At 37.5% G+C, this 27,765-nt stretch overlaps 1 protein-coding gene across 1 annotated transcript in view; it reads left to right on the forward strand.

Annotated features, from left to right (window-relative positions):
- LYST (lysosomal trafficking regulator) overlaps positions 1-27,022 on the forward strand; it is a 193,829-nt gene extending 166,807 nt beyond the window's left edge. Inside the window, exons 45-52 of the mRNA XM_049789035.1 lie at positions 8,503-8,692; positions 13,130-13,266; positions 16,497-16,595; positions 19,683-19,822; positions 20,436-20,533; positions 24,829-24,985; positions 25,604-25,675; positions 26,638-27,022. Of these exons, the coding sequence (XP_049644992.1) occupies positions 8,503-8,692; positions 13,130-13,266; positions 16,497-16,595; positions 19,683-19,822; positions 20,436-20,533; positions 24,829-24,985; positions 25,604-25,675; positions 26,638-26,776 (1,032 nt within the window). The 3' untranslated portion in view covers positions 26,777-27,022. The remainder of the gene's footprint in view (positions 1-8,502; positions 8,693-13,129; positions 13,267-16,496; positions 16,596-19,682; positions 19,823-20,435; positions 20,534-24,828; positions 24,986-25,603; positions 25,676-26,637) is intronic.
- Positions 27,023-27,765: the final 743 nt, after the last annotated feature.

Genomic DNA, 27,765 nt, shown 5'->3' on the forward strand with positions numbered 1-27,765 from the left:
CCTTGTATGTGTGTTGAATAAAAGCCCTTTGGATGGGCTTGGATGGTGATGATGTGGATGGAGGGGCCTTTCTCCTCCAGCCCAGGACCATGTGTCTGTAACCCCCTCCAGCCCGAGGGTCTGAAACTTCAGGATAGCGGCAGGAGAAAACTCACAGGCAGTCAGGGTTCAGAAGATATCAGCTTTATTTAAGGCCAAAGACCCCTCCCAGAAATGATCAGGTCTTATTAGCAGGAAGGTTACAGGAAGAATGAGGGATGGACTAATGCAGAGTCCAGAAACCCCCCAGGGGGGACCCGGCCAGCAGGAATTAGCTGGGAAGGCTTCTCAGACGACTGCACTCCTATTTTGCTGAGTAGAAGAACAACCACACTGTAAAAAATCTGAGAGAGGTTAATAATAAAGACCCAAGGCAGCGTCTCACTGTTCAAGGGTGTCTTTATTGGCTACAGTTCCTTCTTAAATAGTGAAGGAGAAAAGGGGCAGTACAAAGGTGATGTCAGTCATACTTTTGGCGCGAAGGCTCATAAGGAAGTGGGCAGTGGGCTAGGGGCTGGATGACCTTCAAGCTATGCTGAACGTGCTGTTTCAATGGAAACTTCTAGTGTCCTACTAGCTGCATTCCTAATTGCTTGACTATCAGGAAATGGTGCAATATGTGCTTGCCTAAGTGATCTTGAACAGACAATATAGCATATACTTATTGATAACAGCCTAAATTACTCCGGAATGTGGTCTTAAGGAATGGGGCCTAGTTTCTGATAACTGTACCAGGCAGTTTTTACTCTCCTCCGGGCTAAGAGCTAAATTATGTCCTGCAGCTACACATTCTTTTCTCTTAGCTCAAAAATTTACAGCAAGACTGCATATTGCTTTTAGGTGAAAAGCTGGGCTATGGCAGAGAGAACAGCAAAATGTCCTCAAACAAGTCAGTCCCCAACATCTCCCCCTTTCTCTTCTAATAAAAGAAGGAAAGTCGTGAGCGGGTGGAAGAACCGTGTCTTAGGCATACAAGGTTTGACCAGGTCGGACACGGCCAAAGCCGCATTTAACAGGTGGCTACAAGCGCCGTGGGTGCGCGCAGAGATCCGAATTATGCGTTGTAGCCTTTTAGGGCCGTGCCCTAACTGGGACCTTGCTAATCCCGTCGTAGGTGTCTCCACAGCCGAGAGCACAAGTGCCGGAGCAAGCTCCGTCTGTTAGCTATGCGCTCTATCTCCTGGAAACTTAGTGGCTGGAAAGGCGGCTTGGTGACTAAAGCCAAGTTTTCACAGGAGTCACGCGGGGTTAGACGCTGGTAGTTAACCTGAATAGAGGTTTTTGCCTTTTCATCTACCTGGTTATTAATAAAGGCAGTAATTTTGCGGAAAATCCATGGGCCAAGAGAAAAGAGCAGCATGAGGCTAATAAGAGGGCCCAAAATAGTGGACAAGATTGTGTGGAACCAAGGGGAAGAGAAAAACCAATCCTGGTACCAACCTTGTTCTTCATCGAAATGTTTTTGAAAATCTTTTATACCATCACCAATATGTTGAACGCTATCTCTAACTAAACCTGTTTTGTCTTTAAAAATACAACATTGTTCCTTAAGGGCTACACAGATTCCCCCTTTCTTCAAAAAAAAGGAAACCAAATTAAAGCATGGTGGTTTTGCTGCACTATCTTTGCTAGGGATTTAACAATGTGCTTTAAGTGTTGTAAACTTAGTTTAAGTTTGTAAACATTATTAACAACAGTTATACTTAAGGCATTGACAGATTTTAGAGTATGAACCAATGAATAAATTATTGTGCTTACAGCGGTAGCACCCAGGCCTATGATTAAGGCTAGGGTGAGAGCAGGTTTGACAGGTAAGTTAGGCATTAAAACAATGAAAACACAGTAGTTTTAGGACTGAAAAAACAAATGTGAAACAATGTGGGGAGATAAACCAGTAAAACAGGCAAGAAACGTTAAATTGGGGGCAATTATGAACTGAAAGGAGGAATTAAGGACAAGAATTTGATCACAATTTTCAATAGGGGGAATTATATTGGGTACCAAAAGGCAAAGTTCAAGTTTCACCACCTGTTTGAAGGTGATGCTGAAGTGAGGCTTGGGGCTGGATCGCAGAGCGAAGGGGTTAGAGACAGGCAGGAGGTTGCCAAAGCAGGCAGGGTCGGTGATGGTGGAGGCGTTGACCAGCTGTAGGATGAGGTTTGAGGTGGGTGAATAGCAGGTACCGAAGGCGTTTGCATCTGGGCGGAGGGCGGAAGCGTTGATCATGACAAGGATGAGCTGAGAAGAGGAGGGGGGGTCCCGAGGACAGCATGGGCTGGAAGGGTGGGGAAGCTGGCAGAGTCCTGAAGAGCTCAGGGCATGGGAGAGGTTGAGCTGACATAGCCAGTGTGTCCTGGGGAATGGGTGAATGGGCCAGGTTGTGGCAAAATTGATTGGGGGTGGCTCACTCTTCCTTAGCACCCATGGTGAGGGCACAAAGGGCTACTTCCAGGATGGGTTAGGGGATGCGTGGGAGGGGTTTGGCTATGTATGCGGCACCATAAAAGGGGAAGGGAAGGAACCAGAGGTGTTGCCATTGTCTTGCAAGGGAGTGAAGTGGAGCAAACAAATTAATGAAGCCTTGGTTCGAAGGGGGTGGTTGGTGGCAGCCAGGCAGAGTACCATTCAGCATTTCCTTTAGGCAGAGTCAGTTAGAAACAGGTCCGGTAGGAATGGTGGGCTAGCAGTGGGTGAAGATAGGACTGCAGGAAGCTGTAGGAGGTCTATAAGAAAACAACTTGGCAGGAGGTAAAATGATTATTTTTGAATGCCACAGAAATGCCTTCTGACTTTTGCCAGACTTTAGCACTTTTAAAAAATCTTATAATTAATGATAGCCAATTGTTCAAAAGCCTTTAAACTGAACTTAAATGATTTTTTTTTTTTTAAACTTCTTAGTTATTATTTTAAAGCTAGATGCTTCTTTTTCTAGCCACATTTGGCCTTATAGTATTGGCCTTAACTACACACAGCAGAAAAACTGGGGATTGCAAAGTCCAGAAATTCTCCAGGAAAAAGTTATTCCTGATGGCCATTTGAGAAATTTTTGGGGTTTACCATCCCCTACCTTTTTTGCCATGCTGATAGAACAAAGCTAGCTGAGCACAGGATTTTTGGCAGGATTTCACAGTTTATAGATGACGAGACTAAGCCAGGTAAAAAATTAATTGAAATTTTAAAAATGGATAAGGCTTTAAAAATTGTATTTATATGAAATGCAAAAATAACAAATAGACAGACAGAACAAACACGAAACACAACATTGTGGCCACTTTCACGCATAACACACACACATGAACAGACAAGAGGACTTATTCAAAATTTGCATTGGAAAAATTGACAAGCGCTTTTAAATATTTAGCCGGCATGTTTGTAAAAAAATTGTTAACGTAGCTGGAGTGGAACTGCTGAAAATAAATTTTAAGGTTTAGCTTTAACACAAAACATTTTTAAAACAATTGTAATTTAAAGTTGAAAACATAAAGTAAAATGTTAGCAGTTAAAATTTTGTTAAGTAAATTGCTTAGTGAGCACTGTAGAAGGAGTCTGCACTCTGAAGTATGATATCATTTGCTGTAAAGGAACAGGTTTGTTATAAATTGGTTTTACAGTAGAATAGTAAGACAGCTGTAATAAAGTGTTAAAATTTTTATGATTAAACACAAGAGCATGAACTATGATTATTAAAGGTATAAAAAACTGACTTTAAAAAACAACTGTTTTTACTTTGAAGACTTAAAGTGAATAATTTGTAAAAAATATTAGATACCAAATTGACAAAATGTTTAGACATTATAAAATATAGTTAAAGACATTTGATGCATTTACACACCTAGAGCTTAAGACCAAAATTATTTTTAATACTTGTTAATTTGCTTATAAAATTTAGTTACTTTTATGATACTAATTAACAATATTATTTTAAAAAGGGCTAACCACAACATGAACAGAGACAACTTAAGATTAAACTTGGAAAATGCAAAATTATTTGTACTTACCTTTGAGTTTAAAATTAAGCTTGAAATTAAGAAAAGAAATAAAGCTACTTAAGGTTTAAGTTTATGAACAATAATTTATGAACAAATTTATTTAACTAGTTATCATATTGTTTTTGTTATTGAAATGGCTTTTATGCCACTATTTGAACTGCCTAACCACTTTTAAGGTTTAGATTATTTGGTTTAAGTTTTTCAAATGGCAATGCTATTTTGCTATATTTATATGCATTCAAAAGAGCTTAGGCTTAGCTTAGAGTTTTGGAATGTTTATACATTATTGTTAAGGAAAGCTGACCAACTTATTTTGCTCACTTGTATTATTTTAGTTCTTAAAAAATTAACTTTCTAAACATGTGCAGTAATTTTAACAAAGGAGTTTTGCTTTTTTTCCCAATGCAGAGGTTCTTAAAAACAAAGTTAAAAATGTTACAAAATGTTATTTAACTATTAGATTTGAATGGCAAACATGGGAAGGAAAGAGCAATTAAAAAGACAAAATATAAGAAATATTTAAATGCAGATTAAGGAGCCTAAGCTACTAAAAAATGCCCATGACATGAACTATTTTACAAACTTCATATACTTTTAAGATTAAAAATAATTTTAAAAAAGACTTAAATTTTAATATTTGTGTGTTTGTTTAAGTTTTAAAGCACGAAAAGGTTTTTTGTTTACTGATAATTTGTTATTACAAGTAACAGAATTATGACCTTACTTTAAAATTTTTGAGAGGCATGAACAAGGGTGTTTATTGCTGTTATTTTCCTGTTGCTGTGACACAGACTTTGGAGAGTGACTCAGGCACAGAGCTGCTGACAAGCTAGGGTTTGGAAAATGTACACTGCGCCTTTAAAAGCTTAGAGGCCGAGCTTACAGCGCAGGGAAGAGAGAAAAAAAAAAAAAAAACGGCGGGCCTTTTTTTTTTTTTTTTTTTTTTTTTTTTTTTTTGCATTTTAGCTACATAGAAACTTAGTTTTAAAAACAGGTACGTCACCTTTGCGTAGGTTAAACTTATTATGACATTTTGTAACACATTTAAGACTTTTTAATTTTACCAACTGTGGCCTTTATACTTAGAAAAACATTTCAACTTAGGCATCCCAACTCAGGAAAAGGGAACAGTTGTAGCACCAGAGAGACAATTATAAAAGCCTGAGGGAAGATAGGCATTTGTATAGTAAGGGATGGGAGGTTTTCGCCCTGCTCGCTGAATTTTGCTGAAGCTGCCGCATGGCCAAGAGGGGGGGGGGAGTAGCAAAAGTTTGTTGCTACGTGTGGAACCGGGTTTAAGCTGGGATTTGGAAAATGGGCGCTGTCCCTTTAAGGTGAAGCCAGCGATGAGCTCAGAGATTAGAATGTGTGCTTGCTTGCTGGAAGGAAAGATTTTACTGCGGAGAAAAAGTTAACTTTGCAAGAGTTCAGCTTTTCAGCGGGGGAGACAGCGCCGCCCCCAATAGATTTCAATCAGGAGAGCGTGTAAGGGGCTGGGGTCACACGGCTTGAAACAGCTGTGAGGCTTTTCCAATTAAAGGCTTTGTATTGTTGCAATTGCTGGTTAAGGAGGGGAGTTGGTGGAACAGGGACGGAGCTGAAGCTAGGGAAGTGAAGGGCTGTTTAGGATTTTGCACAGAGGGTGCAGCGGCAGAAGTAAAGATGAAGGGTCAGAAGAGGAAGGAAACTGAGAGACAGAGTTAGAGCGAGAGGGAGCCCAGGAACACTAGATTTTTGGCAAACATCATGAACAAATATTAAGAAATTACAAATATCTTTTTTGGTAACCTCTATATGTCTGGCTTTCAACTCAGACTGTATATATTTAATGAATTTAAGTTCAGTACTCAAAGAATTACCCATGGTAGCGTATCCTATGGGTTAAGCCCCAAAAGCCAATCAGGGGCGGCGATCGGAACGACTGGAAAAACTGCAGTTTAAATATTTGATTAAGGCTAACTCGTTTCAACGCTTACCCTGATGAGGTAATTTCCGCGATTTACGAAGGAGCTCTAGACTCGCCGACCTGTAGTCGTTCGGAGTGTGGCGGTGATCTTCGAGCCCAGCGTTGGGCGCCAAAATGCAGGGATAACAGCCTAAATTACTCCGGAATGTGGTCTTAAGGAATGGGGCCTAGTTTCTGATAACTGTACCAGGCAGTTTTTACTCTCCTCCGGGCTAAGAGCTAAATTATGTCCTGCAGCTACACATTCTTTTCTCTTAGCTCAAAAATTTACAGCAAGACTGCATATTGCTTTTAGGTGAAAAGCTGGGCTATGGCAGAGAGAACAGCAAAATGTCCTCAAACAAGTCAGTCCCCAACAGACTAACATATGTATTTATTAATTTGCCACCCATCCCAACTAGAACTTAACTCCACAAGAACTAGGATTTTTCTATCATCCCCATCACTGTTTCTCAGCTTCCGGAATGATAGTTGCCATATAGTGGTTACTTGCTATTTCTAAAATTAATAGATAATTTCTCAGGTACAATTTTTGGCTTTCCTGAACTTCTGTATGACATGTGTTAACTTTTATTTTTCTTTATTTGAACCATATCCTACTATACTTTGACTCCTTGGCCCTCATTTGATATCTTCACAAATTTCATGATTTGAATATAGCTATGTGAGCTTTCATTAAAATTGAAAATAATTAAAACTGGACCAGAGAAATAGCTCAACAGTCTAAAAGTTCATGCTTTGTCCCTTGAATAACCCTGCCCTTGAGCACCAAGCCAAGAATAGTCCCAGACCACTTGTCAGGTATAGCCCAAAAACTGATCATCATCAGAACTGCATCAAAACTATTTCAATAAAATACAAATATATATATTTGGTAAAAATGAAAATTTAAACACGTAATTCATATAAAAGGAATTTTCTGGCAAGAACTTTTGAATGATAAATTATAACTAGATTAGCACATATTTTACATACTTAATAGAAAGCTGAAGATTTTAGAAAAAGAATGTTTCCAGAATACTCTTTTCTCACTTATTTCTACTGTAATATTTCTAATGTTATTCAGCTTTTACAGGTACTCATTTTTTCCTCAACCACTGTGATGTCATATAAAATATATATCAATGTCTCCCAAATAATCTGACAGAATTACTGGAATCCCTAAAGTGCCGTGTGTAGGTCAGCAGCACTTTTGTTTTCATTCACTTCAAAAATGACAGATTAGGGACCGGAGAGATAGCATGGAGATTAAGGCATTTGCCTTGCATGCAGAAGGTCGGTGGTTCGAATCCTGGCATCCCATATGGTCCCCTGAGCCAGCCAGGAGTGATTTCTGAGCATAGAGCCAGGAGTAACCCCTGAGTGCTGCTGGGTATGACCCAAAAACAAAAAACAAAAAAATGACAGATTAATTTTACTGAAAATCATTAGCTTCTTTATAAAAGGATGGAAATTGCTTAGCATTTTCTTTTATTAAATGTATGTCAAATTTTTCATCTGGAAAGATTAAAGTAAATAGCTAAAATTTTAATGTCTAAAAGAAGAAAAGTCTACAAACAATAAAAGAAGTCAGGAGAGAATAAAATAATAAAAAACGAATAAGAGTAGGTCTCTGAAGAAAAACTCTGAAAAAACATATGTTCTCTTTTGGAGAATGCTGAGGATTGGACACAATACTTTGTAAGTGAAAAGAATGTGTTCTACTATATTCCCAGGCTTTGAATTTCTTCTAAAAATTTTATTTTTCCCCATTCCCTAGAAATTTTATTTTTAGTAAGAAAGACGGAAACCATATAATCAACTCTCCATGGCCAGGCATATATGTATCATTTATTCCAAAGTCATCATGCAACATTCTGGTTCTTAATGCTGCTTTTTATGCACTCCCTGGCCTTTATTATTTACTGATAATTCCCTTTTCTTCTTCAATTCTTACTATGTAGATGTCAGCTTCTCAGATCTGTTTCTCTGTGTGCTCCAAAGATAAACAATTTTTCTTTCACTTTTCACATCAGTTGCGAACCTCCTCTATTCTAAGCATTGTGATGAAGCAGGGAATACAAAAATGAGAGTTATTCTTGTCTTCTGAGAGTTTAATATATTCTGGTAAGGGATTCTGTGCTACATAGAGGGACATGATTTCTGGTTGCCAGAAGACTTGATGTGCTACCAGGTACAGCTTTGTAAGTATCAACTTTAGGTATCTCATCTAGCCTAAATCTGAGCCGCTGCTCATATTTTAAGGAATTTAGAATTGTTAATAAACATTATCCTATAAACTAGATCAGAATCCAAGAATAAAATCAAACAAGATATATATATATATATATATATATATATATATATATATATATATATATATATATATATATATACCATAAGCTAAATACCAAAGAAGTAAAAAAATATGCTTGCCCACAGAAATCTTATACTTTGTTTAGTAGAATAGTTAGGAATAATTCTGTATTTGCTACCTTAAAAAATCTTTCTCCTTTTTTTTGGTTTTAGAGTCCTTTGCCATGGATTAAAGGTTTAAAATGGGGAGAGTATGTTGGTTCCCCAAGTGCTCCAGTACCTGTGGTCTGCTTCAAACAACCCCATGGGGAAAGATTTGGTTCTCTCCAGGCTTTGCCCACTAAAGCAATCTGTGGCTTGTCCCAAAATTTTTGCCTTCTGATGACATACAGCAAAGAACAAGGTAAAGTAAAACAATAATTTTACTCAGTCATTTTGAGAATATCTTTCATGAGATTTGAATATTTGAAACTTATCTATGCTATTATTTTACTCTATTTTTCAAGTTTCTTGAGTTTCGATTTAAAAAAAAATCTGGTCAAATTTGTTTTTAGGGCCGGAGAGATAGCACAGCGGTGTTTGCCTTGTAAGCAGCCAACCCAGAACCTAAGGTGGATGGTTTGAATCCCGGCGTCCAATGTGGTCCCCATGCCTGCCAGGAGCTATTTCTGAGCAGAGAGCCAGGAGTAACCCCTGAACACCGCCGGGTGTGGCCCAGAAAAACAAAAAACAAAAAACAAACAAAAAAAAACCCATAAAGACAAATTTGTGTTTAATGAAAAGTAGAGTAAAAATAATTATTGGGGTCACAAAGATAGCACAGCGATGTTTGCCTTGCAAGCAGCCGATCCAGGACCTAAGGTGGTTGGTTCGAATCCCAGCGTCTCTATGGTCCACCATGCCTGCCAGGAGCTATTTCTGAGCAGTTAGCCAGGAGTAACCCCTGAGCACTGCTGGGTGTGGCCCAAAAAACAAAAATAATAATAATAATTGAAGATGGTGATTAGATGCAATGCCATTTGAAATAAGAGAAGATGTTTAAAGGTGATAAGAATAAATGGTTACAAGATCAAGGATGTGGCATAAAGTCTGAAAATATGCATTTTGATACTTTTTAATTTCTGTATGGACAGATTTATTTGGCCAACAAATCTAGTACCTCACAAGATTGTTTTAGGATTGAAACAAAAGAAGTCAGTCATGAATGATCTGAAAATAGACTTAAAGAATATGGGGCTCAAAATATGGTATAATAGGTAGGGCATTTGACTTGTACTCATGTACCAAGACCCATCCAAGTGATTCTGAATAAGTAAGTAGAGTAAGTCCTGAGCACCACTGGGTGTGGTCCAAAAACAAAACAGTAAAAATTATCATTTGTTTTAAAACATTTTGGGGCTGGGGAGGTGGCACTAGACAGGTAAGCTGTCTGCCTTGCAAGCGCTAGCCAAGGAAGGACCGCGGTTCGATCCCCCTGCGCCCCATATGGTCCCCCAAGCCAGGAGCAATTTCTGAGTGCTTAGCCAGGAGTAACCCCGAGCATCAAACGGGTGTGGCCCGAAAAAACCAAATTAACAAAAAAAAACATTTAAAGAATTTTTATTTAAAGAACATGTATTCCTGAAAAGCAATTCTTTTCTCATTACCTATATACTCACTAAAATCAATACATGGAAAAGTACTATACTATTGGTCTTCTTCATATTTCTTATTGTTATCTGAATATTGGAAACTTAAGCATACCCAATATTTTCTTTATCCTTTTCAAATTAATCATTTCACTAAAAGCAAAAAAAAAGTTCTCCCTGCTTACATGGACTTTGGCACACAAATATTTGTCTATCCATCTGCTTATATCATGGTGTGCAGATTTGCCTGGAAACCAGTGTGTGGACTAGACACTTTAGCAGCCATACAGCCTTCCCCTTCTTCTACATCACAATACAAGAATGCTCATATCTGGGCCAAATGTCAGTCACTCAGAGAAATCCTGTGCTAGTAGGGCCATCTACTTTTAGACCTAGTCTTAGTTCTAAGATGAAATAAGTTTTTACCTTTATGGTCAGTAACTGAAAAACTGCTTACTGTTTCATCTATGTTTAGTGATTCATAGGATAAGATATATTTGAAGATAATCACATCAGTAAACTGTTCTCATTAGTATGTTGCAATTAGTTGTGAGATATGTCACGAATAATTTACTACTAATGATACTTAAAGTACTTGAAAATTTATCAATATTTTACCTTAAAATTTTAATTAGGGCAGGGCAGCCTAGTGATAAGAGTGTTCATTTGAAGTCCTGGTTTGATCCTCAGAACACATAGAAATTTTATTTAAAGCTTTATATGAAGGAGGACCAGAATGCTAGTACTACAAGGTTAAGCATTTGAATTATTGAATTCAAGGTTAAGCACTTGAATTATTGAGCAGCTGTCACATTTCTGGCTTTCTGGTAGATTTTGAAAAGTCCTAAAACTCATAAAATATGTTATTTTCCTAACAGCTTATATTTAGAGGAAATTTTAGTAAGCAATTCCCAATTCCTTTATTGCAAAGCCAACATATTCAACAAAACCATAAGTAATCTCAGAAGAAATATATTCACTCTGCTGTTGATTCACTCAACAAATAGTTGTTTTATTCCTCTATATCCTGAACACGACTATAATAAGTAAAGCACATACTCTGTTCTTAACTTAAAATATTCCAAATTTCAAGGAAAAACCCACTTATAGCATTCAGACACCAATAGCTGTATTAAGCACACTGCAAAACATGGATTATGAATAGTATTTAAAAAGTACTTTACAAGCTACAGCAATAGTACAATGGGTAGATATTGGCCTTGCACATGACTGACCTGGCTTCAATCTCCAGCATTCCATAAGTTCTTCCAAGCACCTGTGCACAGAACCAGGAGTAAGCTGTGAGATTTCTTGAGAGACAGACAGACAGACAGAAATGGTGGCAGGAAATGTGCACTAGTGAAGGATGGATGGGTGTAAGACATTGTATAATTGAAATTCAATCCTTTTTTTATTTTTTTCTCTTTTATTTTTATCTTCTTAAAACTCAATCTTAAACAAATTTGTAACTGCCTCACTGATTCAATTAAAAAATGTTTTTAAATGTTTAATTTTAAAAAAACCTGCCTAACAACTGTGTAGTATACCACTGTCTAGATATACCATAGTTTATTTATTTACTTGTCTGTTCTTGGGCATTTGGGTTGTTTCCAGTTTGGCTACTGAGAATAGTGCTGCAGTAAACATAGGAATGTAGAGGGTTTTTATGCAATGTTTTTAGCCTCCTAGGGTATATTCATAGTAGTGTTATTGCTGGGTCATACAGAAGCTCAATTTCTAATTTTTTGAGGAATATCCATTTTGTTTTCCAAAAAAGCTGAAACAGTTGACATTCTCACCATAAGTAAATGAGATCTCCTTTCTCCCCTGCCCCCAATCCACACCAGCACAAGTAGTTCTTGTTCTTTGTGATGTGTGCCATTCTCTGTGGTGTGAGATGATATTTTATTGTTGTTTTGATTTATATCTCCCTGATGATTAATGAAAGGCGCATTTTTCCATGTGCCTCTAATTTAGCCAACTGTATTTCTTCTTTGATGAAATGTCTTCATTTCTTCTCATTTTTGGATGGGTTAAATATATGTTTTCTTTTTAAACGCTTCCAGTCTTTTATGTATTTTAGATATTAATCCCTTATCAGATGGGTATTGGGTGAATAGTTTCTATGTGTAGTCTTCATATCCTAGTCACCATTTCTTTTGAAGTACAGAAGATTCTAAGTTTAATATAGTCTCATTTATTTATCTTTGCTTCCACATGTTTGGCCAGTGGAAGATGCCTTTAACTTTCAGGCCGTGGAGTATTCTGCCTATGTTTTCCTCTATGTACCTTATGGTTTCAGGTTTTATATAAGGTCTTTAATCCATTTGAATTTGACCTTTGTGTTTGGTGTTAAAGAGAGGTCTTAGTTCACTTTTTTGCATGTAGCTGACCTATTTTCCCAACACCACTTGTTAAAGAAGCTTTCCTTGCTCCATTTCATGTTTCTTGCCCCTTTGTCAAAAATTAATTGCTCATCTACCTGAGGGTCAATCTCAGAATATTCAAGTCTATTCCATTGATTTGAGTGTCTGTCTTTATTCTAGTACCATGCTGTTTTAATGACTACTGATTGAAATACAGTTTGAAGTTGGGGAAAGTGATTCCTCTCATCTTTTCCCCAAGGATTGCTTTAGCTGTTTATGGAGGTTTACTGTTCCATATGGTTTCTTTGAAATCCTTCAATATCCTCAAAATTTCCTCTTTTAAGCCCTTATCAGATTGACTATATAAGATGATACTAGTTGGATTTTCAATACTGCCATCTTTATTCACTAAGCATAGAGGGATTCTGCATTGCTTTCCCATTGTGATCTTTGCAGTGTGGTGGTGGTTTTAATGTGTTGTGATTGGCTTAATTGATTTTAAATAGATGTACAGATGCAGAGTGGAGTAGCCACACTTCTTGGAGTTTATTGAGCTGGGGTGAAAATGGCCTTCTAAGTCAAAGAGGAGTCTGCTGCCATTCTTTTGTCTGCCTCAGTTCTTGTGGCTATGTTGCTGGGCAGAGCCCAAGTGGGGTGATTACAAGACCCCTCTCTCGTCCCAGGCCCTGGTGCTTCTTTTTCCCTCAGAGTGCACTGACCTTGGGTAAAATTGGCTCTTCTGAATCAAAGAAGAGCCTGCTGCCAGTCTTTAGCCTGATATTTTTGATGCCTGACTAACGATTGAGCAGTGGCCATCTGATATTTTGATTTTTCCTTCTCTTGGAGGTGTGAGAAGCATGAACAGTACTGACATTCAGTGGTCTGCCATCCTGAGCTGGGGATATGCTGATAACATTTTAAGATTGAAGAGCAAACAGATTGAACCTCCAATAAACTTTATCCAAAGTTCACAACAGTATCAGGTAAACATTTTTATAAAGTATTTTTCTAAAAAAAAAATAGCTCAGAATAATATTCTTCAGAAGTGTCTGGCTGATTTCTCTTATAATCCACTCAAAAAGTGGATGGTAACGGATGTATTCCTTGTTTGCAGTCCTACCTTTCACTGCTCTGTATCCCCAATTTGTTTTCTACCCAGTCTATTGAGCAATCATTATTCTCTCCTCAACTGTAGCAAATGTACAGTGTTTAAATAAAACTACTACTACTTCCCTCTCAGTCACTTTTGTCACTCAATTTCTGTCACCATACTGCCATCTACTCTACCTAATTTTCTTAAATGAGCCAGATAATTAGCCATTTGATGTAAAGGAGCATCTAGAGTCCTATGATCTGTTATTGACTGACAGTAACAATTAACCTTGCTTCTTCAAATCTGAGAAAAATTTCTTTTTTTTCTCTTTAAAATTGTAATAGGGACTGAAGCAATAATACAGGAGGCAGGGCATACTTGCCTTGTACAAGACTGTCCTGGGTTTGATCCCCAGCACTCATGTGGTTCTCTAAGCCCTACCAGTAGTGATCCTAAGCCCAGAGCCATAAGTTAACCTTGAGCACTGCCAGATGTGCAGTGCTAAAATAAAAATAAATAAAATAAAACTGGTATAATCAGGACCAGAAAAATATGCACAGTGAGTAAGACACATGCCTTGCTTGAAGCCAGCCCAGATTTGATCCCAGGTACTATATACAGTGTCTTGCATGCAGCTGATGCAGGTTTGATCCCAGGTACCAGAGTATGGCACCGTAAGTCCCAGTAGGAGTAAATATTGAGCACTGCCAGATAAAGCCCAAATGTTGAAAAATTTAACTAACTGGAATAATAGTGCACAACTCCTCTTTCATAGCTATTGTAAAAGTACTGGGGCCGGAGAGATGGCATGGAGGTAGGACATTTGCCTTGCATGCAGAAGGGCGGTGGTTCGAATCCCAGCATCCCATATGGTCCCCTGAGCCTGCCAGAAGCAGCCCCTGAGTGCCGCTGGGTGTGGTCCAAACCAACAACAACAGCAACAAAAGTGCTGTCAGTATTTAAATGTTTATGAATGACACTTTATTAACTCTAAAAAGCACACACACAACTAAAATTCTACCATGACTTTCCCCATAAGTAGTTTCATGTACAATTCCTTTTATTATTTTCATGGGAAGTTATTTTTTTCTTCCATTATTTGCATAACACCTGCCTGTATTATGTGTTCTAACATTTATACCCTTTGGAACATTTTAGAAATGAAATAAACTACTTTGGGATTTTTTTCAAAAATTCCTTCCTTCCTTGGGGAAATTCCAAAGCAAAGGAAAACAGTAGCTCTTTGATTAATCCTTAAAATGTCTAGGAAAAAGGTCATTGATTTTTAAAATCTGGTTTATTGGTAACCTAAAAAAAATAGTCTGAGAATGTGGCTTGACAGTAGAATATATGTGCACTTGCAGTTACACCCCTGGCATTACAATAAAGAAAGGCACGAGATTATATATGTGTGAGTATGGTTAAAAATGAGAACATCTTAATTTCTCGGGACTAGAAAGCTAGTACAGAAGTAAGGCACTTGCATATATCTGGCCCACATTCCATCCCTAGTACCACATTTGTTTCCCCAAGAACCACCAGGATATCTGAGCACAGAGTCAGGCGTGGTGCAATTCACATCATCCCCCTCAAAAAAATAAAAGAACTGGGGCCGGGCGGTGGCGCAAGAGGTAAAGTGCCTGCCTTGCCTGCACTAGCCTTGGACGGACCACAGTTCGATCCCGCGGTGTCCCATATGGTCCCCCAAGCCAGGAGCAACTTCTGAGCGCATAGCCAGGAGTAACCCCTGAGCGTTACCGGGTGTGGCCCAAAAACCAAAATAAATAAATAAATAAATAAATAAATAAATAAATAAATAAATAAATAAATAAATAAATAAATAAATAAATAAATAAATAAATAAATAAAAAATAAAAGAACTGCTAGCAAAAAAGTCATTTGCAGGGGCCGGAGCCGTGGCACAGTGGTAGGGCATTTGCCTTGCACACATTAACCTAGGACAGACTGCGGTTCGATCCCCAGCGTCCTATGTGGTCCCCCAAGCCCAGAGCTACTTCTCAGCGCATAGCCAGGAGTAACCCCTGAGCATCACTGGATGTGGCCCAAAAACCAAAGGAAAAAAGAAAAAAAGTCATTTGCTGAGGTCATAGACACTTAAATATAGTTTAGGTTCAAGGAAAGATACCAGCAAAAGACAGTTTGAAATTCTTAGTAGAACACAAGAATTTTGAGCAATCCTGGGATTGGGGCAGTCTGGCTTCAAAGGCCAGAGCCTAGATTAGAGCAGTAGTTCAGCAGATAAGAAATTTGTCTTGATGGGCCCGGAGAGATAGCACAGTGGTGCTTGCCTTGCAAGCAGCCGATCCAGAACCTAAGGTGGTTGGTTCGAATCCCGGTGTCCCATATGGTCCCCCATGCCTGCCAGGAGCTATTTCTGAGCAGACAGCCAGGAGTAACCCCTGAGCACCGCCGGGTGTGGCCCAAAAACAAAAACAAAAACAAAAAACTTGTCTTGCAATTGGTTGACTCAGGTTCTATACCTGACACCATGTATGGTCCCCAGACCTCCAAAATAAACCCTGAACACCATCAGGTTTAGCCCTCAAAAAATACAATCCATAGCAAACATGAGCCTTCTATTCATATCATAAATTCTGAGACATTTTGAAGCATAGTGGAGAACAGATGATATAGTTTGAGACCAATGACTTCTGGCTTGTGAGGTAAAATGTGATTGTATTAACCTGGCAATCCCAACCATAAAAAAATCAGTTAAATGTATGTGTATGACATATACATAAATGTATAAAACACACTCAACCTTGGGTTTAGTTAGTCCTGGATCATTTTGTGCCTGAGATGTACAGAACACACCTCACATGTATGAGACCCTGGGTTCAAGCCCCTGCAAGGCTAAAAAGAAAAAACTAATGAATTTCTGAAAGGGATTTACAGAATACTAGTATCTTAGGCAATGCACTATAATATAATTAATTGTGGTAATAGTTTCAACCTTTAAAGCTATAGCATATTATTACATCATATGTCATTCAATTCAATTGTTTCACTTAAATTTTGTGATTATGTATTTTAAGTAGTTGCAGAAAAGAGAGCATTGCTCATGCTAATTAATAATCTCTATGTTGACCTTTTTCCAAGGTGACAAGTTGTGCCTGGGTACCTGATAGTTGCCAATTATTTACTGGGAGCAAATGTGGAGTCATCACAGCCTACACCAACAGATTTATAAGTGGCACGGTAGGTCCTGCATGGAACTGGTATGTTGTTGGGGGGTTTCATGTCAAGGAGGTAAAGGAAATCTTTTTGAAGTATAATTCATTTTGTGTAAGTTTAACTTAAATATTTTGTATTATATGAACTTTTGTTTATTTTGAAGCCATAACCAGCAATGCTCAAGGGTTACTCCTTACTCTGCCCTCGTGAATCTCTCCTGATGGTGTTTGAGGTATCTCATGGGATGTAAGGGATGGAACTTGAGTCAGCTGCTCAGGGATCACTCCTGGTGGATTCAGAGGAACATACAGGGTGCTGGAGATCAAATCAGGGTTAGCTGAAGGATTCAATGTCCTCCCCATTGTATCACTCCAACCCTGAGTGCTTTCTTTCGATACTTGAGTCTGTCTCATTTGAGATTCACCTAACATTCAAAGACTAAAAATTTTCTAACTTCTAAATGGCAATTAAAGTTGCTTTACATTGCATCCTCCTCTGAATCCACCAGGAGTGATCCCTGAGCACCTCTGGTTTGGGCAGAAATAAAGAAGAGGTTCAAGTCCCTTGAACTCTCAAGTTTGGTCTGTGTACTCACTATGTAAATGTGGTTTCTCTACAATAGAAAGTTCTCTATGTACATTCCTTGGCCATGAGGAAACCCTGTATAGAAGGGTTCCCATCAGAGGGCCAGGACTATTGCTCTCAATGGAAGCTCCAAAGCATATCTGGTTACTATGTTTGGTTTGGAGTTATATGCCCCTGGCTAAAAGCATTTGCTACCCAGCTCAAATTAGTTATTCCAAAGAAAACTAAAAACTTGGTATTACTTCATTGTTTGGTTCTGTAAATGTAAGTCATCTATTCTTAAATGGCACACCCTTTTCTTATATGAATAGAACACTGGACTACAAAATAAACAAGCTGCAGCTAATATAGTAGGCCTCAAAAAATAGTGAGCAGAAGGAAAAGTGCAGAATAATATCACATATATAAAACTTATCAACATTAAACTCAACATATTTTATGGTATAGTAACATTTTTAGAAACAAATACAAAATTTAGAATAGTAATTACAGGAGAGGGGAAACAGGATGTAGAACTGATTTTTTTAATTATTTGAATAAAATATATTCTTAATAAACTTGTATTAGAATTCTGTTAGCTAGTGATAATAGCAATTGACTATTTCACTTTTTTGTATTCTCTGAAGTAGGAATGTTGACACTTCATAACAATAATCTACTGAAACAGGAACCAAGCTTTGTGTGAACAGCAACTGGCATCTGTGAGCCAACATGGACTTTGGAACATTAGTTTGTACCCTTTAGAAAATCAGTTCATAACCATTGACAAATAATGATGGCACCAAAAATTGATCTGATACCCTAGAAAAGTACTCTATTAAGAATTGTAAAATCCCAGAGAGATGGTAAGGGATTAAGGTGTTTGCATTGTATGCAGCCCAATTCCTGAGCCTGGTTTGATCCCTGGCACCACCTAGTCCCCTAAGCACTGCCAGGAGCCAACTCCTATGCACAGAACCAAGAAAGACACTCCCTACCACCCCAGAATAATATCTGAGTATTGCCTCTACCCCCCACTCCAAAAATAAATTATAAAACTAACTATATTCATTGACCCATTATTAGGGTTCTAAAGATTTATTCTAAAGATATAATTCAGAGAAGGAGCCAGAGAGGTAATTCAAGGTCTGAACACACACTTTATACAGGAAACAAAACTTAGCACCTCATGGTCCCCTGAACATAGAGCCAGGTGTAGCCAACAGGAACTACTGAGTGTGCCCACCTACCTTTCCCCAAAACATTCATAGAAACAAAAAAATTTTATGATATATCTGATTATTGCTTTTAATAATTTTGAAAAAATAAGAAACTTTTTTTTGCTATTTAATTTAATTTTTTTATTTTTTTAATATATATATTTTATTTAATCACCTTGATTACATACATGATTGTGTTTGGGTTTCAGTCATGTAAAGAACACCCCCCATCACCAGTGCAACATTCCCATCACCAATGTCCCATGTCTCCCTCCTCCCCACCCGACCCCCGCCTGTACTCAAAACAGGCGCTCCATTTCCCTCATACATTCTCACTATTAGGACAGTTCAAAAAATAAGAAGCTTTTATTTATATTTGGGTTTGGGGGCCACATATGACGTGCTCAGGTCTTACGCCTGGCCCTGTTCTGCCACTGTGCTAGGCAAGTTCTTTATTCACTGTACATCTCTCTAGTCCCAGAAACTTTTATAAAAGCCTATTAGTAAAGGATGCTCAAATAATTTCTCTCACTGCAGCCTCAATTTAAGCAGTTCTTATGCCTTATTAGTCCCATAATTTGCATGATTTGCATGCATACAAACTGCATGATTGTAAGATCATTAGAGATCATTTGAAGACTGTCATAGAAAATGCATATAAGAGAATGTGTGAAATAGAAGATCATTTTTGGTGGCAGTTATTGCCACTATAGAAATACAAAGTCCAGGGGCTGGAGAGATAGCATGGAGGTAAGGCGTTTGCCTTTCATGCAGGAGGTCATCGGTTCGAATCCCAGCGTCCCATATGGTCCCCCGTGCCAGCCAGGAGCAATTTCTGAGCCTGGAGCCAGGAATAACCCCTGAGCACTGCCAGGTGTGACCCAAAAACCACAAAAAAAAAAAAAAAAAAAAAAAAGAAATACAAAGTCCAGATAAGAAGATTCATAACTGATGAGCAAGTTAGTTGATGAAAATAAGCTTTTTATAATTTTTAGTTTTACTCTTTATAAAAAGTTGAACCAAATGGCATTAAAAAATATGTTTGAGGGGCCGGTGAGGTGGCACTAGAGGTAAGGTATCTGCCTTGCAAGCGCTAACCAAGGAAGGACCACAGTGCAATCCCCCGGCGTCCCATATGGTCCCCCCAAGCCAGGGGCAATTTCTGAGCACTTAGCCAGGAGTAACCCTTGAGCATCAAACCGGTGTGACCCAAAAAACCAAATATATATATTTGAGAAAAATGTTTTGAGTCACTTCAGTCACTATTTGAGATACAATGCTAGGATATTTTTCTTCATGATTTTGGTGTTTTCTGTTTGTTTTTTAGCCATCTGAGATAGAAATGGAGTCTCAGATACATCTCTACGGACACACAGAAGAGATAACAAGCTTATTTGTTTGCAAACCCTATAGTATAATGATAAGTGTGAGCAGAGATGGAACCTGCATTATATGGGATTTGAACAGGTAAAGAAAAGGGTTTCTGGGCCAGAGCAATAGCACAGCAGTAGGAGGTTTGCCTTGCACATGGCCAACCCAGGTTGGACAGTTTGATTCCCAACATCCCATAATGGCCTCTCCAAGTCTGCAGGGAGCGATTTCTGAGCACAAAGCCAAGAATAACCCCTGAGCGCCACTGGGAGTGACCCCCAAAAATAAGAAAAGAAAAAGAAATGGGTTTCCAACTCAAGCATAGCTTTCTTTTTCTTAAGATTTTGGTTCTTACTATATGAAATAGATCATAGATAATAGTATCTTTGCATTGCATTTACCTCAAGAATATTTTTTATTATTATTATATTTTAATTGGCCAGGCTCAGCTGCAGCTTCTTCCGAGCTTTGTTTCGGGTGATGTAGTTGGTGGCAGAGCCACCTTCATACTTCTTTTTCTCCATGCCCCCCATGGCACCACGTTGAAAGGTCTAGGTGCACCGCATGGACCAAAAACCTACCTCAAGAATTTTTTAAAAAGCTTTATCTTTGCAGTCTTACTGAAATCAAAAGATCAGTTAGAAATACTGTTAAGTAAGAAGATAGAATTTAATGTTCACCTACAAATACATGTCTTTGGTGTTTACAGGCTGTGCTATGTACAAAGTTTGGCAGGACACAAAAGCCCTGTCACAGCTGTCTCTGCCAGTGAAACTACAGGTGATATTGCCACTGTGTGTGACTCAGGTGAGCCAGCAACAAAATCAGAAAATTATGTTAGTGCACTTAAATGCCTTCGGCCAGCTGGTTATGTCATAGATGAAGTTATGATTAAATGTCTTTCAGGATCCTGCCAGATCTATATGGTTTGGTGGCAGCATTTATGTATATTAAATACATGACTGAATTGATCATTTTAGTCACCAACTTGTACAAAAGCTAATATTTTTGTAACTATGTTCTATACTTGTAAGATTGTGTTTTGAGCACATAATTAACTACATTTTCTTGGTGTGTTTTTTTTCTATCTTTTGCTTTTGGAGGGGCCAAACCTAGCTGTGCTCAAGGCTTTTCCGGGTTATCTGTTCAGAACATCTTGATATGTATAAGGTGGTACTAAAGAATAGATAGAAATAAAAATAGTATAGGAGTTATGACAATTGATTTACATACAGTGGACCAGGTTTCAATCCCTTGTGCCACATGTTTTCCCTGAGAGTCCTCAGGAGTGACTGCTGATCAGAGAGCCAGGAGTAAGCCTTGGTTTACAAAATTTTCACACACACACACACACACACACACACACACACACAAGAAATGAAAATCAGATAAAGATATACATAAAGCAAGGATCTGTCTATCTGGAATGAGAGTGTACCACCCTTCAGGCACATGAGTGTTAGCCAACTAAAAAAGTCGAAGACCCTGTTATTGTAATATTTTTTCTGGGATTTCATTGTGTGGGCATGATTGATAAGATCTAGGCTGTTGGGAATTGAACTTAAGTTTCCCATCTTGCCCTTTGTAGCAGTATGGACATGCATCTAGTTGTGCATATGGCATCTGGTCGCACAGTTTTCTGGGAACCAGCATCCCCAAGGTGTTGCAGATTTCCCTGAAGAGACACTTAGATAGACAAGGGTATATTATACAGGGTTTAGGAACTCTGTTCCCAGAGTTTAGAAAAAAAACAAATACTTGTTTTTTTTATTATACCACAGACATCATCTTGGAGGTTTTGTGATTGGTTTTATAGAATATTCATTCTTAAAAAATTTTTTTGGTTTTTGGGTCACAGCTGTCAGCGCACAGGGGTTACTCCTGGCTCTATGCTCAGAAATTGCCCCTGGCAGGCTCTGGGGACCATATGGGATGCCAGGATTTGAACCACCATCCTTTTGCTTGAAAGGCAAATGCCTTACCTCCATGCTATCTCTCCGGCCCCTATTCATAAAATTAAAAAAAAAAAAACAGTGTGTTCAATCATGATTAAATATTTCAGAGATGGCCTAGAATAATAGCTCAAAGGATTGGAATGTGTGGCTGGCAGGTGCTGGATTCTGAATCTGATCCTTAGTGCCTGATGCCCTACTTTCCCTCACAATACCATTCGGTATTGTCCTGGTAGCACCCCAGCACTGCTGAGCCTGAGCAGCACTACAGTTTTGGACCCAAATCTGAACCAGCTGGGCCTACGAGTGTGTAACTCCTAGAGCCCCTGAAAGGCCCACCCTACCCCCCCCCAAAAAAAACAATTTCATGTATGATGTTTTTTGCCAGTCTTCACTGCTAGTTATAAAATAAAGTCATGAAAAAAAAAATTTCTAATAATGGAGAAAGTTCTTAAACAGTCAATTCTGGTAATAAAGATGATTGATGATTTTGCTAATTATTATTCCTTGATTTGTACATTAACAATGTTTACTATGTCAAATCAAGAGGGAATCTGAGTGAATAAGATGAAGGTTATTCATATAGAGTTCTCTACTTCTTGTTTTAGCAGTGTTTGAAAGTTAGGACTGATCCTAAGGGAACTTGATTTTGTAAAGTTAATTACTTTCTAGCTGCCAGTAGTGATTTATCTTTGATATTATATCAGCTAGTCATATGGGAACAAGAACAAAAATTACTTTTTCTGCAATTACCAACTCACTACTAGGGTATTCAGGTGTCCCTAGATAGTACATAATCTAGTAGAGTAAGGGCTAGAACTATTTTTCCAAATTTGAACAAATAGGCCTTCTCAACATTTTTAAGGCCTTTTGCCACATACAAAGAGAATTCATAAAAGGACATTGTTGTGTAGGGAACATAATTAAAAAAATATTCTTTAAAAGAGTGTCCAGTTTTATGTTTAGTAACTAAGACTAGTTCATCATCCTTTGCATATGTCCAAGAAAGAAAGTAAATTACCAGATTTTATCAGTAGCCTTACATGTGGCCAACTAGAATTCAATCCCCAGTATAGGAGAAAGGAGAAAGAGAAAAATAAAAACCAGAATTATTTTTGCTCTTTGCTCTGGGATCACTCCTAGCATACTCCGGGGACCATACGGGGTGCCAAGGATCAAACAGGGTCAGCTGAATGCAAGGTGAGTGCTATACTATCACTGTGACCCAAGGGTCTAAATACAGTTACAGTCTTAGATAAATGAATAGACAGTCACTTGACACTATACTTGTGGTAACTTCTGTTCTGCTTTTTGTCCCTCTTAATTTGCCTATTCTAAATATTTTAAATTAAAAGAATGATACAATATTTATCCTTTAACATCTGTGTAGAACTCCCCCTTTTAATTACTGAATAATATTCTATTATTTATATCTATCACACTTTGTTTATTCATTCTTCTGTTGATGTACACTTAGATTTGTTTCTACCTTTTTAACTGTTGTGAATAATTCTAGAACATACTATATATTTTAATGTGGTATTTGAAGGTCTTTAGTATATTTTTAAATAACAGGAATATTTCAGGGATTTGTTTCTGTGTAATAAAATACAAATTATTTTATAACCTTGATAAAGGATAGAAATTAATTACTTTCATGTTTCTTCTGAAAAGTATATAAAATTTAAGTTTTTCTTTTTAAAAAATAATTAGTTGGGGGCCAGATACCTTGCATGCAACTGACCTGAGTTTGATCTCCAACACCCAATATAGTCTCTTCATCTGAGTTGGATATGGCCCAAAAATCAAATATAAATTAGTAAAATATTAGTTTTTATCTCAGCTAATTACTAATGTAGCTTTTTTTCTTCAGAAATCACATAGGTATTTGTTGTTGGTGGTGGTGATATTTATGTTGTTGATGATTTTGTTGTTGTTGGGGCCACACCTGTGATGCTTAGATACTCATTCTTCAGTTTGGGGCTGCCGAGGATAGAACCTAGAGCCTCACATTAGAAAGCATGTGAACCACTCTGAGTGACATCTAGTCCCATAAGTCTCTTCTTTCATAGTTTCACAGAATTTTTCTTCTATTTTGGGAGATTGTTGAGCTTTCTAGTCACTTCCAGATTTAGATTTGTTAGTTAATATGTTGAAATATTACAATTTCCAAAAATTCATGATAAATCTACCTCATTGCTCTACACATAAATTAATATTTCTATTATTCATAGCTCCCAGATAAATAAATACACATAACTCTATGATTTATAATGTAGTGACTTTATTTATACAGCTATTAGTCATCAGTTGCCTATAAACTTCATCACTTGTTAAGTTTCAGAAAATATTTTTTCAAAAGTAAAAATTACTTATTTATATAAAGGTGGTGAGCTTTCTTAAGTATATTTGACCACTTAAAGATAGTTTGGTAAATAAGTGTGTAGCAATTGTATAATAAAAGATATCACTAAGGGACCGGAGCTGTGACACAAGCCGTAAGGCATCTGCCTTGCCTGCGCTAGCCTAAGATGGACAGTGGTTCAATCCCCCATATGGTCCCCAAGCCAGGAGCGATTTCTGAGTACATAGCCAAGAATAACCCCTGAGCATCACCAGGTGTAGCCCCAAAATGAAAAAAAGAAAAGAAAAGAAAAGGAAAGAGAGAGAGAGAGAAGAAAGAAAGAAAGAAAGAAAGAAAGAAAGAAAGAAAGAAAGAAAGAAAGAAAGAAAGAGAGAGAGAGAGAGAGAGAGAGAGAGAGAGAAAGAAAGAAAGAAAGAAAGAAAGAAAGAAAGAAAGAAAGAAAGAAAGAAAGAAAGAAAGAAAGAAAGAAAGAAAGAAAGAAAGAAAGAAAGAAAGAAAGAAAGAAAGAAAGAAAGAAAAGAAGGAGGGAGGGAGGGAAGGAGGGAGGGAGGGAGGGAGGGAGGGAGGGAGGGAGGGAGGGAGGGAGGAAGGAAGGAAGGAAGGAAGGAAGGAAGGAAGGAAGGAAGGAAGGAAGGAAGGAAGGAAGGAAGGAAGGAAGGAAGGAAGGAAGGAAGGAGGAATCACGGAAACAAACTTAGTCCTCAGGTGTCCCACTAGGATCCAGTGTTGAGGACTTCGAGTCATCCACACTCCAGTAACCTGCAGAATAATTTTGGTATTTTCAGCTGGTGGAGGCAGCGATCTCAGACTCTGGACGGTGAATGGGGACCTAGTTGGACATGTCCACTGCAGAGAGATCATTTGTTCTGTTGCTTTCTCTAACCAACCTGAGGGAGTATCCATCAATGTCATTGCTGGAGGATTAGAAAACGGAATTGTAAGGTAAAAGAAGTCTGGATTCTCTTTATTGCTTTTGTTCTTAAGGACATAGCAGCTTCAAAGATTAGTTTTTAATATATTATTTGCAGATTTAAAATAGCCTCTGGATATAGGTTATTAGTTATTCCCATTTTATTTCCAAATTGTAGTGATAGTTTAATATAGCTTTAACTTTTTACACTGTTGTAAAATATAAGAGATTAACACTATAAAAATTTTTTTAGACATCTACAGTAAGTTTGTAAAAAATGAGCTTCACAAACTGAAGATTTGTGACAACCCTATAGCAAGTCTGTCAGAACTGTCTTTACAACAGTTCAGATCGTAGTCAGCATTTTTTTGATATTTTTAATTTAGCTGTATAAATTTTTCTGGAAATAATACTATTATACATTTAATATGTAGACTAAAATCTAGTGGAAACAACTTCTATATGCGTCAACCCGTACCATCTCCCAGACACGACACACACTTGAGAGCATCAAATTCCTCCAATTTTCTCCAAGTAACTACTACAGATGTGTCATTGTATTTTCTTCCAGGTTATTTTTAACAAATAGACAAAATAGGGATTTTAGTGAAGAAAATTTTAATTTTCACACTTACATTTTCCCCCTCTAGGTTATGGAGTACATGGGACCTAAAGCCTGTGCGTGAAATTACCTTTCCTAAGTCAAATAAGCCTATTGTAAGGTAAACTCTTTTCTCTTCCTACCCTTCATAATATATATGATGCTGTGGTTTTGCTAAAGAGTAAAGCACATAAACCTAGCTATATAGACAACTAGATGCCATATATATTTGATAAAGTAAGTCCTCATTCTATGTTAATAGGTTTTAGAAATGAGTTTGATATATAAGGAAGCCAGGTTCTTTTCTCATTTGGTTCAGTACTGGCTAGAATTTATTTATTACACTTTTCTTTTTCAGGAAAGTAAAATATCTCCATAAAAATAATCATTTGTTTCTATAAAAGAGAAAATGTTTATAAAAGATTCCCATTCCATATTTTATTTTGTTTCGGAACCACATCAATAATGCTCATGGGTCAGACCTGGTTCTGCACTCAGGAATTACTTCTTGGAGTGCTTAGGGGCCATATGGGATTCCAGTGATTGACCCCATTCATCTGTATGCGAAATAAGTGCCCTTACCTGCTATTCTACTGCTCTGACTCCCAAATATTTAAGTAATGTAGACAAGTAGAAAAAAGAAAATATTCGGGTCCGGAAAGATAGCACAGCGGCGTTTGCCTTGCAAGCAGCCGATCCAGGACCAAAGGTGTTTGGTTCGAATCCCGGTGTCCCATATGGTCCCCCATGCCTGCCAGGAGCTATTTCTGAGCAGACAGCCAGGAGTAACCCCTGAGCACCGCCGGGTGTGGCCCAAAAACCAAAAACCAAAAAAAAAAAAAAAAAAGAAAAGAAAATATTCAAACTTACAATAAAAAAGAATGTATTGATTGCTTTGATTTTGATTTTATTCTGTAACACCTAGTTAAAATGAACATCACAAACTTGTCTGCTGTGTGATTAACTATATTTTGATTACAACTAAAATCAGTGAATTGAAGGTATTTTGTTTGATTTTGATCCAGTAAAGGTTCCTTTACTACTTTCTATATCACCATCAATAAAATGTACTTTATTTAACAGCCTTACTTTTTCCTGTGATGGACATCATTTGTACACAGCCAACAGTGACGGGACTGTAATTGCCTGGTGTCGGAAAGATCAGCAGCGTTTGAAACTACCAATGTTCTATTCCTTTCTAAGCAGCTATGCAGCTGGATGAATAGGTGGACTTCGCATTCTCCAAAGCACTTGAACTACAAGCTAGATTTATTGATGTCACTAGTTTTAGAAGGCTGACCCTGGAGAAATAGTTGACAAAGCAAACTATACAAAATGTATTCATCTACCTAGAATTCTGCAGCGTCCTAATACTTGGATAGACAAGTTTTGTTCCAATTTAGTGATAATGTGGAAGCTTGATTCAGTAATCACTAACAAACAAGCTTGAAGTCTTAGATGTTAAAATTTTCATTGATAAAGTTTTTTCCCATGAAAAAAAAAGCTAAACAAAAGATTAGGTTTCCACCCCCTCTTCCTTTTTTATTCCAAAGAGTCAATAAAATTTTAATTGGTTAGCTAATTTGTTTATAAAAGATACTTTATAAAACTCTTAAAGTTTTATGCCAAGACTCTCCCTCCCCCAAAAAAAATAATAATATGAAAAGGAATAATAAAGAATTTAGGACTTAGTAATTGCTTTCTTTCAGAAGTAAATTATTCAGTAGGTGCCTCTAAACTACACCAAATATTTTAATGAACTATCTGGATAATGAAAACAAACTGCCTTCTTAGCTCAAGGTAGAACCAGAATTGTTTAACAGCCATGAACAAGATCACAGGTATCTTGGATTTTAGATACATTTTTTATCATAAAGATACTATTTAAAATACATAGAACTAGATTTAAAATGCATAAATACTGAATGTTCTTAGTTGTTACTAAGATATAAATACAATGACTACTTCTTTTAAAAATCTGTCTTTATGGGGCCAGAGTGAGTAGGTCATTTTCCTTGCACATGCCTGACCCTGGATCAATCTCTGGTTCTACAAGAGTGATTTTTTTAGTGCAGAGCCAGGAGTAACCCCAGAGCACCTCTGGGTGTAGTCCAAGAAACAAAAAAGATAAATAAAAAAAAAAGAAGAAAGAAAGAAAAATCTGTCATTTATAGATATTGAGTACTGAACAATATTCTGTAGATAATTTTT

This window comes from Suncus etruscus, chromosome 15 (genome assembly GCF_024139225.1).
Source record: "Suncus etruscus isolate mSunEtr1 chromosome 15, mSunEtr1.pri.cur, whole genome shotgun sequence".
Lineage (NCBI taxonomy): Eukaryota > Metazoa > Chordata > Mammalia > Eulipotyphla > Soricidae > Suncus > Suncus etruscus.